Source organism: Oxyura jamaicensis, chromosome 1 (assembly GCF_011077185.1).
Source record: "Oxyura jamaicensis isolate SHBP4307 breed ruddy duck chromosome 1, BPBGC_Ojam_1.0, whole genome shotgun sequence".
In the NCBI taxonomy this organism is placed as follows: Eukaryota; Metazoa; Chordata; class Aves; order Anseriformes; family Anatidae; genus Oxyura; species Oxyura jamaicensis.
Genome location: NC_048893.1, coordinates 193,484,531 through 193,501,591, shown reverse-complemented (window position 1 = coordinate 193,501,591; position 17,061 = coordinate 193,484,531). Strand labels below are relative to the sequence as shown.

General features: G+C 42.6%; 1 protein-coding gene across 2 annotated transcripts; it reads right to left on the bottom strand.

Moving 5' to 3' along the window:
- Window positions 1–712: 712 nt before the first annotated feature.
- CWC15 (CWC15 spliceosome associated protein homolog) lies at window positions 713–16,693 on the bottom strand. Of its 2 annotated transcripts, none has more exons than XM_035328542.1 (7): window positions 16,621–16,693; window positions 14,754–14,892; window positions 12,599–12,711; window positions 11,590–11,678; window positions 10,973–11,083; window positions 1,743–1,861; window positions 713–1,063 (listed from the first exon to the last, which is right to left on the bottom strand). In XM_035328542.1, exons 2-7 carry the CDS (start codon window positions 14,882–14,884, stop codon window positions 934–936), a joined length of 693 nt encoding a protein of 230 aa, XP_035184433.1. In that variant the 5' UTR covers window positions 14,885–14,892; window positions 16,621–16,693; the 3' UTR covers window positions 713–933. The 2 variants fall into 2 exon arrangements, with proteins under 2 accessions (XP_035184433.1, XP_035184423.1); XM_035328532.1 differs by lacking the exon at window positions 16,621–16,693 and adding an exon at window positions 15,938–16,063.
- Between the last annotated feature and the right edge of the window lie 368 nt (window positions 16,694–17,061).

The following is a 17,061-nucleotide window of genomic DNA, read 5'->3' as shown; positions in this document are numbered from 1 at the left end:
GCCTGGCCAGGATTTCAAATGCAACTGAGATGATGGAGGAGGAAAAAAAGACAAATCTCTTCACAACTGAGATTTTTCAGTCATTCATATTTTATGTAGTCCTCTTAAATGTTAAAATGGACATTTTAAAATTACATTGAAGCGTACAATGATATCTTGGTGAGATAGCTCATTTAATAAAAACCACTCCAAGCTTCTGACAATGCCATTATGACTGAACCACACACACACAGGCTGAGCCTTGTCACCACGAGGCTGCGTCTGAAGGACTGAGCACTGGGGTGATTTATTACAGAGGCACCCGCCCCAAGGTTCCCAGGAGTATTCCCCCAGGTTGTATCGCCCCAGAACAACCCAGAACACGGCTGTTGAGAACCTGGAGCTAGCTCCCAGAGCTGAAACTCAGTTGCTAACAGAAGAAACTAAAACTGAAGATTAACTAAGTCTGTAACTAGATATTAAGAGGAAGCAAGTCCACTTTGCTACAGAAAGATTAGGTCTTCTGAGTGCACACTGCCTATCACATTCAGCTACTCCCCGTCCTTGACGCTACTGACATACAATTTGTGCAAGTTACAAACCAGCGTCCTTACAGACACAGGCTGTTTTGGAAAGCAATCCAAACAATCGAAGCATTTACTGCAAACCAGCTTCCCTCTCCTTCCATTTACAAGGCGGCCAGTAAAAGGAAATACACACAAACAGAAAAACCTTCATGAAACACAAACTGGTTTAATTAAAACTGAAAAGGAAAGCATACTGAAGGAATAAAAACTCCAGATACACAGCAATTACTAATTATCAAGTTGTTGATGATCTTGGAAAAGCATTTGGGAATTCATGACCAAATGTTCAGCCTTGGATTCAGAGACAAGGGGGGGGAAACAACCATGACTTGCCAAGTCCTTCAGCACCAAAGCACATAAAACTGTACTACTTGATGTATTTTTCCATGAACTTTTTGTGAAATTCTGATCGCAGGGTATCATTGACGAATCTTTTGTCCTTTTTTGATTCATCTATCCCCTTGGCACAGTTCTTGAAGACAACATCATCATCCCATCTGAAAATAGAGAAATGTTTAACTTCAGTGGGGTTCTATGAAAATTCAGTGCAATTTATAAAAATATTTAAATGCCATTTGGCCCTCCCATTTAGAAGAGCAACAAGTCATTAGGAGTGGGTTTTAGTCTTTAAAAAGAAAAGATCTGTTCTTCTAATCCAAGCCATCTTCTTTATGCTTTTGAGTTAGAAGCAATAAAAATATTTGTGGATTAAAAGTTAATTTGTCTTTGCAGAAAATATTGGATGTTTGAGCAGAGCAGAAAACAAACTTTAATGGCCCAGAATTCTGAAAAACGCAATAGTAATTGGAGTATCTGCAAACAAGAATCCTATTCAGGAAAAAGACTGTTAACTGCAGTTACCCTATAATATAAAGCCACATTCTAAAGAGAAGTACTACAACAAATTTCTCGAGGAACTTTGGTCCTGCTACTTTTCATATCAATATGAACAACGTCAGACAGACACAATTCTCAACCTGATTTTTGTTTTTGTACCACGAAGTAGCAGGATGGTTTCTTCAGAGAAATGAGCGGGACAATCGCTGCATGCCTCTGTATTCCAATTTTCTATCACACTGTTTTGGTATTTGAGGAAGGAAACGATGACATTTACAGACTCTCACAGCAACGTGAGGAAACTAAGGGAGGGACCTCACAGCACAGACTGCACCCTACCTCCTCTTCACTTTGAAGTTTGCTTGAGGCTGTGCTGGGCCCGTAAGGTTCAGCAGTGGGTTGCCACTTAGGATGTTCTCCATTCGAATTCGTTCTTCTTCAGCCTTTTGCTCTTGCTCCTGAGAACCAAAACCGGATAGATTACTTTTCTGGGACACTTTTCTAATTTAGTTGGTAGAGAAAGATAAAACATTATTTGGCTGCAAATACCCACCATCATAGCTCCAACTTTTCAGAGCATTTGACACTTGTATGTGACTGGAATAAGGACAGAAGCAGAGATACACTAAAGAGCTTAACATTTCTAATAAACCCTCAATCTAGCAATGCTCATTTCTGCTCTACTTGCTTCTGGTGCCCCATCAAATATTCAGTTAAATTCTAGCTTTACCATTTACATATTTATTATATGAAAAATTGCATACAGATTAAAAGATTTGCCTTATCCTCATGAGAAAAGAGAATGCATTATACTGTACTCACTAGGTGGAAGAAACCTTCCAGCATCTTGAAACCTCTCTATCAACTTGAGCAATCTACTTGGATTTTACAGCTACAGCTTCCCTAGGGACCGATTAAAAAGAATATTTACTTCTCCTTGCACTGCTAGAAGCGTGCAAGCAATGAGCTAGAAGCAACTGAAGCCTAAGCAAAGCGCTGCACTACAGGCAACACAAAGGAGATTTTGCTGCCCACGCTTACAAGCTGTATTAATACATTTAGTGACTTAAATGCTCAGACTTCAGACTGATAATGTCACACTCGTTTTACATCGGCACATTTTGCCACATCCTTTTGAATGCATTACAAGGGTTGTTCTTTGATGAAAGTACCAGAAGGAAAACAAAATTTTCTCCTTTGGATGACAAACTACGTTTCCCCCTCCCTGCATGCTGGACTATGGTCTGAAAACAGCCCAGTTAAAAAAAAGACGTCCTCAAGTCTCATTAGTGCCACAGGAAACTGAAAGCATAGCTTTTATAAGTTATACAAATGAAAGACACAGATCACGAGTAAGGTTTATGTTTGAAAGTGCAGCAAATTCATGGCTGAGGGCTGCTATGGGATCCCAGAAGAGGAAATGTTTCCCTTGATGATAGCATTTACAAGGTTTAAGTGCTAAACTTGAAAACTGATACTAGCCAGAGTTCTCTAGCTTCGAACACTTAATCAAAACTAAGTGGCATATTATTAAAACTATCTCCAACTTACAGTGTTTTTCAATTGCGCTGACCGGGTACGTAGAAAATTCCTCTAAGACAACCCAAGCCTCTCGCGAACAATTCCAACTTGCCATATATACAAATACCAGACTAGGCAGGGGCACTGGTAAAGGTTTTGCTTTTCTAAGTCTACCCGAGTTTTACTTATGAAAAAACAGCTGCCATTAGGCTGCTTCTCACAAACAGGGTTTGTAACTGGCTGCAATTAACTGCCGGTGGAGTGGAGAGCTCCCCAAAAGAGCATGCCGCTTAAAAGCACGGCACTGCTTCAGGACAACCCCGTCCTACCCTTACTCAACACGTGGACAGGCATATTTGCTCTTTCTGGGCTGTCAATGGAGCTTTAACACCAACTGCAGCCGTGAATGCTATTACCACAAATAAAGTGAAGTTCTGCATTCCACACACAGGTCTAAATCCAGCATTTGCATTCCAACATCACTTGTTACCACCCCAGTAAATAAAGAAACACAGAAATCAAAGGTATTTTATATAGAGCAACAACTTCCCCCTGTTTCAGAATTACAAACTCAAATTACACATTTGTTTCCTTTGTGGATTGCACAGGAGAAATGCCTACAACCTCTTTGTCACGGTATGGCAGCCTTTGATTTGCTGTTTCCTTTCCTCTTAACATGGAGGAGCCCACAGGAGCGCCATCAGATGTGCTGCTCTCCGGGTCAGTTCCCACCAGCGCTCCAGCAGCCCTCAGGCTGCCCAGCACATCCATGTCATGCGGCCCCTGGTGCCTACAGAGGATTTATTTGAAACCAAGCAAAAACTTTGATATTTATATATATATATATACACATGTATCATTATTGATTTTCAGGTTACTCCCAAGAGATTGCGTTTAAGCCCATTTGGCAAATCTATAACAGGATGCAAACACGCCAGGAGCTCCGTGTTGTCCAAAACGAGGTGGGTTCTGCCTCACTAAACCTGAATCTCTGATGCTCCACTAAAAGTCAGAGGTTTTTTTTTAAAAAAAAAGGCACCTGTAACTTGGTACAGACATAAAAAAAGCAAACAAAAATGATACTGGATAGTGCTCAAGAGAAACTGGTACTTATAAGAGCATTGTAATAAATGAATATTCCTCTGTTGACAAAAGTTTCTGCAAAGATAACTTCTTTCAAGTCCTACAAACCCAACCATCGGAGCCATTTTCCATTTTAGAGCTGAACTCCAGGGGAACTCTTCTCAAGGAGGCATGCAGAGCACGGCACATCAGATTTCTAAGACATCAGCCTCGGCAATGATCCAGTTAATGAACCTGAATGCACAAGTGCGTGTTTAATTTTTCTATAATAAGATTTTAAAACAGCACGTAGGCATCATCCTAGCCTTTACGTTTTGTATAACCCACGTAACATCCTTCAGCCTCAGTCAGCCTGGCATATTTTGCTTTCTGATAATGAAAAAAGTATCATCAGCCTGACGTGTTAAGGTTTGGTGACAGAAAAAATAAAATCAAATTGAAGAGTGACAGAACATTTTTAAGAAGTATTATCCTACAAGGAGTAGTGTAAGAGTAGGATTTAGCTCCAGATTAAGCCACCTACATTTAGGCATCTGCCTGTAGGCATCTGAGCTCACACCGCACAGGAGATCCGGAGAATACACGTGGTGCCAAGAGAGCTGTGCTGCTCGCCCTAACCCACGTACCTAGGGAACTAACCACGCTCCGGGCTCCGCCTGCTGTGCTGGCTTTGTCTCCACTGCACCAGAATGGAAGCTCGGCTGAGTAAGCGGTATGTGCATCCCAATTTGGCATTTCAAGGGCAACTAAATCCTGTCTAAAACGACAAAATCCTGCTAAAAATCAACGTCCATTCAAGTCACCTATAATTCCAGAGGACTGAGGGCAGCAAAAAAAACCACTTAATAAAAGAAACAGAAAGGATGATAATAGGAATTTCAAATGATTACATTTTACTTTTGCACCTCGTAAATTATTAGAAACTACTAAGAACACAATGCTAACAGAAGCTGTCAGATCTTTCATACAGACAGCGGGTAGAAAACAACCAGGAATCTTATTTCAAAGATCCACTTCCCCTGTCTGCTGCAAGCGACACCGCAGAGCCCCTGGGCACTTTGTTGGCTGCTTCGCCGCTCTGTTGGCGAACAGAACCCTGCTTTCTTTTAGACCTGCAGAGACAGCACAGCCACAAGCAGGAACAAACTGCGTTATCTTTGTCATTAGAGATCAACAGATCAGCGCCTGGAAGCAAACAGGGAACAGATCTGTTGAGTGAGACATCGTCAGTCTCAGTCACTTCACAAAGGCGACGCGGCGCATGCGGTGGCTTCTTCCTGGAATTCCATCATTCCAAGCTGCTCTGGGCTGGATGACACGTCAACGTGTTTGCTACAAGAGATTTAGGATGTAGGCTCGTTCTGAAGGTTAGTCTCGAGGATTTTTGTATCATTTACCTTTAAAACCTCCCCAGGAAAGTATGCAGAAATTAACAAATAGGTTACTTATTCCATTGTGTATCTTAGAGACACAGCATGGAAGAAACACAAGGTGTAACTCACGGTGGTGTAAAGTTGACATTTACACTCAAGCTAATTTATACACTCCAGCCAGAGCTGTAAAATCCTTCATCTCCAGCCAAAAAAAGGTTTTTGTTACATTTCAGAATTTTCCACATCAATCTTCCACTGCCCACTCCTCCAGTGAAGGCTGGGACGCTCCAGGCGACGGAGCATGGCTTGTATCAAATCAAACAGACCAGACATAACCTTCCTAGCTGTCTGAGCTGCACACCTCTGGGGCACGATACAGCACAGCTGTTTGCAAAATAAGCGGCTCAGCTTCCTCCAAAGCTTGTATTGTTCTTCTGCGTGGTGGAACAAAGGCGTATTAAGGTAAAAAACTATGGGTACAGCAAACCTACAACAGGAGAAAAGCCTAAGGGAGAGAATAGCGTATTTCTGTTCACTCCACCCTTTTAAAAATAATGTTTCTTTGTCTGCCTTTCCGTTCTGCAGGATGAGGCATACAATTCTTTTCCTAAACTGTTTTAGCAAAAAAAAAAAAAAAACAACAGAAAACCCCACCACACTGCAGGTTATTCCATCACTACACGCAGCAGTGCTGTACTGACTGTTTGCAGCGATGACTCAGGAGTCAGCCACGCTGTTAGAAAGCAACTCCTTCCTTTGCTGCCACCGTGGAAGTGGCAGAGGCCAACAGAAGAGGAAAATTATGGTGTGGGGAAATAAGACTGGACTGGCAGAGGGAGTCCCATGCCCCAAGGAAGCAGACGGAGACGATGCTGTATGAAGTGGGTCTCACAGCAAGTCTCCACTGCACAACTGAACTCATCACGGGGCAAAAAAACAGAAGTGGACAAAGCTGTATTAACCTTAACTGAACAATTATTCCTTATCTTGCTGCAAGAATAACAGCCCCTTGGCATACTTGTTTCTGACCACAAAGGAAAGAAAAACAGTATTGTTACCATGGTTATTTTTCTTTCAGTATAGCTCCTACCCTTAGCACAGAGCGAGATTACTTTTACAGAAAGTGCTGAAATTCCTGAAATGACTCCATTGTATTAAAATAAGTTACCCTGCTCAGTTCTTACAGAAAATCTGAAATATCCCTGGTTCACTGAAGGCTAAAAATCACAAAAAGTTATTTAAGTGCTAATTTTTGAATGACAAACTATGACAGCAGGGTCCTTCAGCAGCATGGAACAAGACTTAATAATGCGGAGATCAACCCCAGTAATATCATCCCACACAAGTCACTAACTCTGTGCAATACAGCGATTCAGTTAATTGTAGGAAACTCCAAAAAATAAACAGAGAGAGTAATTGCAGTGCCTATGTGCAGATTTGTTGTCATTCTCCCCACAAGTGATGAGACGTTATTAGTCCTCGACGCGGGTAAGCACTGCCAGCATGTCTCACAAGCATTTAACGAAGAAATACAATCGTCTGCTTTTGCATCTTCAGTGAAATACATTCTTAATCACTAATTTGGCACTCTAGTTTTAGTTACACACTTAAATTTTAAGTGAAAGGGTTAAAATCAAGACTCTTTTAATGCATTAATTGAGAGAAGTTGAGGCTACAACACAGGATAGAGCTAAGATCTACTTTGACCATTAGTAAAACAATACACCCAGCTACAGAGAAGCACTGGGTGAAAAGAAACTGTAATGCAGCCAACCTGAAACTTGAAGTCTGATCTCAGATAAGTATAAAATGACTGGATGTTAAAATAGCTTTGCTGGAACTGTGCATGTACACTCAGCAGCTCGCTGGTTTGAGGTTTGTTTTTAATTATTTCAATTTACCTTTTAAGGAAGTCTTGAAAACTGAAAATTAAGAGTGCCGTAATGCTGAATTTGGAATACTGAAACGTGTTCCCATGAAGCCTATCCATGGATGGTTAGCAGTAGTTCTTGCGTTTGTACAGTTTTAGACAGATCCAGGATTATTCCACGGAAATGGCTCCCAAAACTCAGACTTCCTGGTAAGTTCAGTCTCTACTAGAAACAAGCTATGTTTAAATTGGTTAAAGAGGTTAAATTTGCAGAGGGCAGGAGAAAAGTCAGAACAACTTCCGTTTCCAATCAGCTTTTTAAGACATTTATAGTAATTATTTTGCTTCTAAAAAGGGAATGTAAGCATTTTAAGATATTAAAGGGCTTGGACAGCAATCTTTTATTTGGTTAAAAAACTACTTCCTTCACAGATTAAAGGAAATATCAGCATGAAGGAAGTTAGTACCTCTTAACACTAACATTTATCAAAATTGGAGGTTTTTGGTGGCAATTGGTGTTACCGCATGAGGAAAGTTAACACAGACCATGACAAACTGAAGAATAACACATTCCTATCTGCCATTTTTCATGCCTGACCAGAAACGCGCTTTAAAAGGAACAGTCCTCCTTCCATGGCAACTTAAATACTGAGCACCAAAGTGACGGGTGAAAACAGTTAACAAAAATCCAGCATTTACCTTATTTGAAGTCTCAGAAATAACTGCAGTAACATTGTTGGATAGAATAACTGAAGTACAAGGAGAAGATTTACATATAGCACAAGTCTGGGATCTAGTCCCACATTTTAGCCATGTCATCTTTTCCAAGAAGATGCACGAGCACGTTAATCTGCCTGTGTAACAATGAAGAGATGCGAGAACAACGCGCAGGAGAGTGAAGAGGCATTCACTGCTGTTTTCCTTCTGCCTTGCCACCAGTTTACCCAAACTGCCTACTGGGGACAACGCTGTTCCAGTAGCTAAACCAACTATTTACATGGCTTAGGATTAACAGCAACTACAATTAAGAGTTTGCATGAGACGTTATCCTGAAGTCAACCGTATTGCTACTATGAAGTCAGTTACAAAATGAGGTTTAAATTACACCCTGCAACACGTGATAATACGAAGTCCACATATATCATATGAAAGGGGATTTATATAGGACGGCTATGAAATGCTTTGTCAACATTGCCTTGTTTTAAGGACATGGGAAACGGCATTATCTAAACAGATTGCACCCCTGAAGACAACATAGGTAATCTTTTCTAAGTAAACCCTTACTACCAAAAATTCTTTCCAACATTGCACTGCCTTGGTTTTTGCTTTTTTCATGAACATACTCTTAGTTTCCTACACTCAAAAAAATACCCCCAAGAAAATAAAGTTCCAATTACTTCAGAGCAGCCACTATTTAATAGAGATGTCACTTTTTAAGAGGTGATTTTAAAGGTTAATTTTAATTAAACACCACTCATCAAGATGAACAGAGTAGGTAGTGTCTGTGCCATAACGTATAATATTGCAAATAACTAATAATGATTTTAGGGATGAAATATAGGGATTCATTTCAGATAAGTTTGTGTGTATTAAGTATTCACATAACACGTCCCAAGCACTACATTTCACGGGTGGTGAGCACTCATGACGGCAAAGAATAATACCAGTTAAGAGACAGCAAGATAGAACAAGTGCTGTAAGAAATTCTTCAGAGCTCTTAGCACCCTCTAGTGACAAAACAAGAACTTTGTAGATTGTGAACAATCCTGCTTTGCACTCATGAACAGATAAGCACGTGCGTGGTTGTGCTGCTGTAATTTACTACCATTATTTTCCCAAGGCAAGTTCTTGAAATTGAAGCGTTCAAAAAGTTATGCTATTTATTCTAGGTGTGTAATTACAGCAGGGAAGCAAACTGAAGATGTACACAGATAAAAGTTTTCACTTTAAGCACTTCTGCAAATTTAGCTGAAGTAGCAGTCTTTCCTACATGTTGCTACCCTTGAGTTGTATTTTAGTACACTTCAAACAAAAAAATGACGAAGAACTGTTGCCAGAGTTTTCAGGTCATTTTTGCCACGTTGTAACTGCAGAACACAATTTCATGTGATGTGTGACAACTGTCTACACCAAGAGATGAGAGATGCTTCAGCTACAGTTTAACTGAAAAGACCATTTGCAGGCCAGATGGAGAACCAATTATCAACAGTCTTTTAAGGAAAGTTTCTACATTGAATCAATATAGCACAGCTTTTAACCTCCCAAACCACTTTAAGACTGAAGACTTCACTGGTTTTTACAGGCCTTGTTGACTCTAAATAAAGGTTAACTTCCATGCTGCTAGCTAAAAGAGCAGTCAAGCACTACACCAGTGCCTGCAGCAGCTGACATTATTCTCTCTTAGCTGTTCCTAGTGTCTGCTAGATGCTATGCCCTGTTTACTAACTCTAGTGGAGAGCAGCTGACTCTCCTGGAGAGCATTTGTGAAAAAACATTCCAGCTATAAGGGTGCGAGTTCAGCTACAGACAAAGCTATGAGGAGTTCAGAGGTCTCAAAACATTATGTTGTCACAGCAGCAGAGATTCTGATCAGCATTTAATACATTTATTTAGCACATGCTAAAAACTATCTCAGGTTACTTTATGTAAAGATGATAGGTTCTACACTAGCATCAAAAAACTAACAATATACAAAACTACTCAGACCAAAGTATAAAACTTTTCTTTTCAAAAGCCCTAAAACCATTTAAGCCCTACCCCAAAAAAGAAAAAGCTTACTCAAAACAGAAGAGGGAATGCTGCGTATATCCACCAAATTCTGTGCAACTCCATAGGTAAAGCATTTCAGCAGTGCCAATGAGACACCTGGACTGCAAATTCTAGTGCAACAGTGTTAGAGCCAATGCAGCTCATCCTGACCACTCATCATTTGGATAACACTGACAATTCCCAGAAACAGTCCCCACAGTCCACTCATCAACCAAGGATTTCAGTAATGAACTCCAGCCCAACCATCTCTGACACCAAGGAGGCGGGGGAGTCAGTGGCATAATAATTGTAGGCCATATGGAAGTTGATTTACCACATCCTGAAAAGATTATCAGCCATGCTATTAAGTTTTGTGGAGGCATTTTTCAAATAAATTCATCCATGTATAAACACACCAAAATAGTTCTGGTTTTATAGTTACAGTTGGTGCTTCTTGCCAAGGCAAAATAGCACTAGTGTTGTAAAAAGATCAAAAACTTTATCAGAAGTTGAAGCCAGAATCAAAAGCAAAGAGCGCACTGGTAGTTTTAATTCATGAACAAAAAAGGCACATTTCTTTCTTCCATAAAAGCTAGTTAACAAATGAAATTCCACTGGATGATAACAGGTAGGTCACCAATGAGGTTTGACAGTTGCCTTCAGAGAAGGACTTACTTGTTAAAAGCAAGATTGTCTTCAGTCAAATGCCTCTACAAAGCACTGGGAAAGTAAATACAACGCTTTGGTAAAATATTCACCCACAAATATGTTAGCTGAAGAAAAAAAAATCTTGACAACAATTATTTAACAGAAGAACAAAACCATCAGACTCCACTTGAGAAGTTTGTTTTGAAGTGTTGTGAGCTTGGCACTTACTTTGTTTACCAGTTCTCCCTTCCCTAATACCTAAGGCAAAACGGTTTTGATGAGCACGTTTGCAAAAAGCAGATGCTCTTTAATGGGTGAGATTTTACCTTTCGAGCCTGTTCCTCAGCTCGCTCCTTCTTAATTTTTTCCAGTTCAGCCAGAAGAGCTGCAGTGTCATCATCATCACTGTCTTCCAAGTCCTCATCTTCATCATCCTCCTAAAATGAACAAAAGGAAACAAGTAGTAGTTCATTCATTTCATTTAATAAATACAGTTTTAAAATAAATACATCTTTTAATTCTGAAGATTGCTACAGAGATGTGCATCTTATCTGAGAAAAAAAAGAGAAGTCTCCCAGGCTGTACTGGTTTTCCCAGCGTGTTTACTGCAACAGTTCTGCCTTTGGGGAATTCTAACTAATCCAATATTGCCTGAGTCTAAAAACTACCAATATTTTAGGTGGTATTTTCAGTTCTCTAGTTTTTGTGCACTAGGAGTCACAGCGAACTTGCTCCCTCTAAGGGCACCACTGCAGCGTGGAACAGAATTCTCTGAAGCACTCTGGACTCCTGCCAGAGCAGAGCAACTGAGTAAGGAAACTGCAGGAACCAGTTGTTAGTTACCTGTCTTAAATCTTTAACATATCTAAAAGTACACATTCTATTAATAGCAAATCCCCAAGGCAGGACAATGAAAGGGAAGAAGACAGAAAAAGATACACACATCAGTAAGAGGATCATCCGCGTCAAGATTTGCTGCAGGAATCTGGTCTAGACGAGGCTTCTTGGACACAGAAGATGATGTCGTGTGCTCTAAGGGATAGGGTTAAAAAAAGTGATTTTACTTAACAGCATCTAATGTCAGAAAACAAAAATTTTCATTAACAAGTCGCCCTGCATTTGAGTAAGAAATAAGCTCACGCTTAGTTTTTCCTCCCCTCTCAATCTTAATGCCTGTGCTAATTCCCTTGTATCCTCAAACAAACACCCCCAAACTTACTATTTAGCCTCCAAGTAGTTTTTGAAGTTATTATTTCAATATGAAAGAACAGGAAAAAAAAAAAAGCTGTGGAGAAATATCTTTATTTTATATATCCAATTGCAGTGTTTCCATTGTGGACCACCCCAAAGCACTAATATTACCTAGTTTGGTCCAAATGATATCTGTTTTATCTGTGAATTTGAAATCCCCATAGTACTTGAGGTTTAGTTGTGAAGTGTACAGAAGTATCTAAATTCTGTCAAGCTTGATATTAAAAACGAGTATTTCTCAAAAAGAAAACCACCACCACCACCAAACATCCCAGCCTTTGATTTTTATTTTATATCTCATTCACTGTACACGAACAGAACCAGGTACTTTAAAAACAATGTATTAGTTCACTAGAAGATGAGTCATTCCCCTTCTCCTTCCTGCCTCATTTGTCCAAGCACAAAAAAGGCCTTTATTAACTGCACGTACCATTGCCAAACCGTTACAATCATACTGTACCAGCTGGCCTGCACGATGGCCTGTGCTCTTCTACTGGCTGCCCTAGATCTCCGCCAGCACGAAGCCAGCGTGAAAGACAGCGGACATTCCCTTGCAGGTCAACAGCTCTGAACTATCAGACCAATACCCTAAATTCTGCTCTCATGACATGCTGTCTGCAACCTGAAACTTGTAACATGGAATTCTGCGTGAATGCAGTGTCACACAACGGTCTTATTTCTTGATGAAGGGCTAGTTTTACCTCTTGTTGGTCTGTCTCTGTTCTTTTCTCTTGCAGCAACCCGTTCCCTCTCCTCCAGCTCCCTCCTGAAGTCACGGTTACGCACCTCTTCAGGAGCATCCTGAGTGGTCTGTCTGAAATAACAAGGAGAGAATAATAAACATAACAGGAAAATAACAGGAGAGAAGCTGAAGTTGTCAGCCTGCAGCTGGTAGCAATATTTGAAGGAGGCAAATAAACCCAGGGGTGAACAAGTTCAGAGCACAGAATAAGAGCTGGGTACACTGCAGACATGTACTTCTTCATTCTCTCTTCACCAGTCCCCTTCCCTGCACACGTTACACACAGACATGCAATAACATACACATGTTCCTTCCAGTGCCTCTTGAATTAAAGAAAAAAAACAACAACACACAATTCCTGTGAAAACAGGCTGACTGCATCTCCCTGCTGTCGGTGTTTGTAAATCTGTTCTCCTGCAGTCCAGGTTAATGCCTATCAGGTCAACTTTCCTCACAGTTTTATCAGCCCAAATTGCTGTTGCAAAGAAATCTCTAAGGCTTGTAAATAAGACCAAAACCCGAGTACACTTTTTTCAAACCTTTTCCCCCTGAGTAGAAAAGAGATAAAGTCCCATGCCTGGAAAAAAAAAAAGCTGGGAGAAGCAGCAAAACACCAGTGTTAGTGAAACACGTTGCAAATGCACTTTTTTCTCTCTATTATATAATACACGCTGGCCAAAAGCAACAGCCTATTTATACTTGAGTCACACTGCATTCCTCCCAGAGCGTGCTGGATTTTTGTGGAAACCTTGAGGAGAATTGATGAAGAAAAACCAAGCAGCAATTCTTTTCACCTTTCTGTGAACCCAGTTCTGGAAATAAGAGTGCCTGAAGAAACCCAGACTCTAGCCATTATAAATACACTGTGTGCAAAAGCTGTCTTTATGATGGAGCATTTCATTTGCTTTCGTAATTAAAAACCTGAATTCAGAATCCCTGACATGGCAGCAAAAACCCCGAGGCCCCGTGTCATTCAGGCAGCCCGAGTGGGACTGAGACACTGCATCTTTCCTGCAGTGATGCAGGCCTGGCAATTTAAGAGAGTCCACTTTGCGTTAGCTTTTGGGGAGAAAGAACAGGAGACATGTAATGCCCCCTCCATCTCTCTTGCACACATGAAGGGACTTGTTAAACACACATTGTGTAGCCCTGTATAAACTTCTCCCCACATGCTCCTTTCAAGACAGCAGCGTCGTGTTCCAAACCCCTGTGCTGTTCAAAGAGGCAAGCCAGCAGCCATTTTTCCTGTAATAACAGAATGCACTGGACAGCACTTTTGTTCTGTTGATTTTGGTACTGCTCAAAAAAAAACCAACCACACCCTCCCACTCCCTTATCCACATGTTCTGTGAAGGGAGGCAGGAGGGAAGAGGTGAAAGGGTAAGCATCTGCACAGAGAAAGTGCAAGTGGGAAACCTTAGCAGGAGTTTCACTGACAAGGGTCACATCAGCTAGATGAAAACAATTTTTGGCTGACACATTTCAGTTAAATTCCAGGTACCTGAGCCACACTGACTCCAGATTTCATATAATCTTTCAGCAGGGTATCAACAATTCATTATGAATTTCAAACACAGGATAATTTTTATGTAAAATCCTATTATCTTTCAGATTGGTTAAAGCAACTGCCTCCTTTAGGACCTGCACGAACTACTTGCAGTGTTTAATATCAGCTCTTCCAACGCCTGAGAGCTATTCCATGATTTCCCTGCCTCCTCTTAGTTCTCCTTCCCAGTGGTTCTCGGCCAATACACAACATAATTTTCCTCCTTTTGAGATGTTCAATCTGATCCTGCAAGTGACAGCAGCCTGAATGGCTCAGTCATCTCCTTCCATTCCCAAAGCTTTTCTTTTCACTCCACTGCCTGAACTACTCGGTCTCCAAAGCCCACCTTCTGATGACTCACTTCCACAGCCAGCAGTACGGACCACTACAATTCAACTTCTCAAGCTTGCAGGACCGTTCGGTCTCCTAAGTCTGCTTTGGAGACTTGCTGTTTCAGCCCACTCACTCAGCACTGCTGCACACCAGCTGGTCATAACAACAAAAAAACAAAACACCAAACATCCCTATCCTGTTTTCCCGTAAGCCAGACCAAACACGCAGTACTTACCTGTATTTGATTTTAGTATGAGAGGGAAGGTCTCTGCTGGAATACTGTTTGGATAGCTGGCTTAAGTCTCCTTCGCCTTTTCCTCTTCCTCCTCTCGCAGGTTCAAACGTGGGCCTTGCTGCTGTCGTCATTTTAATGACTACAGAATCAAGGGCAAAAAGCAGCCATTACTAGAGCTTACAGCGCAAGGCAGTCACCAGAACTACGCTGTTCCTGGAACTGTAGCAGCCAGGACAAATCTCTAGCCATCCCTTGGCACCTGACCCTTAAAATTTAAGGAGCTTTTTCCTTGACAGAATCTATTCAGATTTTCAAAAGAAAGTCTTTTCCAACACGAATGAAAGATGGCATTCAGATTTGAACGAGAATGCAAGGTCATGTTTATATAGTAAATAAAATGCCAGAAGCCAGTCTCCTCTCCTTAAGTCCCGGTGCTAAGCAAGTAACTGAACTCTTTCCCCTGAGAAAAGGACAGCCAAAAAACGTCTGCCTATTAGGAATGATTTCTCCTTCATTCCCCTACGTGTAGCTCAGTATCATCACCACCAGTGCTGGCTGACACGGCTCACAGCACGTCCACCATGGTGCCAGTAATTAGAGTGATGATGGTCACACACCCTCTAGGCTCTAGCCCTTGCCCTGGCCCTGTCAGTTCTCCTGTGCAGGCACAGCACCAATGTTGGTAACGTGGCTGAGCCCTGTGGGACTGCCCTGAGCAGCTCTCCAGCTGGCCAGCAGAACCTTCTGAAGAGCTAGGGGTAACGTTATCTCTGCAAGCACACAGCTGACAGCTTCAACCATACGTAAACCACGTGCAAATAACAAAATATCCTGCTTGGGGAAAGGCAGAAGTTCTCAGCAGCTCTTGTTTTAGAACCTGCAGGAACTCGCCTATCACCAGCACACCCTAAGAGTGGCATAACGGGTGCCAAGAGCTGCAGCTGTGACAAAGGAGCAAGCAGGCTCTGCGCAGCCTTGGCCACACGGACACACTGTCAGCACGCACTGCATACAGTGCTGCTGGACAGGAGCCAGGGACCAGGAGCCCAAACCACCCAGCCAAGGCCTCAAGACACCATGGCCAATACACAACCACTGCCTGGCTGATCGGTCAGTGCCACCTGAGATCTGTGAGGTGAGGCAGCACTCCCTTCTGCTTCAGTAGGGCATGCACACCCACTCACCACGGACTAGAGATGTATCTGCAGAGACGCAGGAAGAGCCAGAAGGCGGTGTTCAAGGTTGACAAGATAACAAATTTAAAGTGGAGAAGAACGAACAGATGATATTGTTCCATTTGCTTTTGTGATATTACAAATAAGATCTATTTATGCTCTACTTGCACAGAACACGTGGATTTGTGTTAAAACTAAACAACGTATTTGTTGCTCACAGCGACATCCCACCATGCAGAACACACTGATAGCGAAGCACTACCGAGAAAGCACAATTCACAGGCACAAATGCAAATAAAGAAGGGAGCCAGAAGCTAGCCAGGCTCACTAACAACTGCTGACACCTTCTACAACGCCGTGCGAGCCAGCTGGGGCCCAGCACGGCCTGTAAGATCTGCGAAAGCAGCTTGTTCTGTCCGCGCTGACTGCGGAAGGGGGATGTATGAGCTCAGGTTTCAGACCAGACCCAATCCGGAGCACCACCACCCCCAGCAACCACCCCCGCTCCTTCCTGAGCCCAGCCCGCATTTACCTTGGCTTTAAAAGCCCCACACCCCGCCCGAACCCCCGGGGGCCGCCCGCTCTTGTCAGGTTTTGGGATGGCAGCAATGGAGATGCCGCTTCAGGGCCCACAGCCAGGCAGGGCCGCCACGCAGCTCCCTCCCAACCCAAACGACAACGAGTGGGCTTACCCCGATGCTAGGATGCCTCAGAGCCCTCCCGGCCCCTCGGAGCCCCTCAGGGTCCCTCTCACAGCGGCCTCCTCCCGCAGCGCAGCCCGGCCCTACGCCGCCATCATCCCGCCCAGCGCCCAGCAGGCGGAGCGCCGGGAGGACTTACCATAGAGACGGGCCCGCCCGCCATCATGGCTGCCCGGCGCAGGGGCACGCCCCAAAATGGCGCCGCTCCGCGCCCAGCAATGGCGCCCCCTGCCCTCGGCGCTGATCCTTTGCAGGCTGTTCCTCCTTCACACGCGAGTTCACAAATAAAAAGTGTAGAAACAGCTACGGGAGTGATAAAACCTCCCAGTTCTTCCCTTTGCTTAACCTCAGCCTGCCAGTCAGCAGTCCCCGCCTTTACAAATACCCTCAAACTGGTGTGTTTTCACTGCTGTCCCCCCAAAATATCCTCAA

Bases quoted from the DNA above. Each gene is read 5' to 3' on its own strand.
- CWC15 (XM_035328542.1), bottom strand. From the start codon at position 14,884: ATGACGACAGCAGCAAGGCCCACGTTTGAACCTGCGAGAGGAGGAAGA. The intron at 12,712-14,753 runs GTAAGTACTGCG...TTGTTATTTCAG, and splicing joins CATACTAAAATCAAATACAG to ACAGACCACTCAGGATGCTC. The intron at 1,064-1,742 runs GTAGGGTGCAGT...CTCTATTTTCAG, and splicing joins AACTTCAAAGTGAAGAGGAG to ATGGGATGATGATGTTGTCT.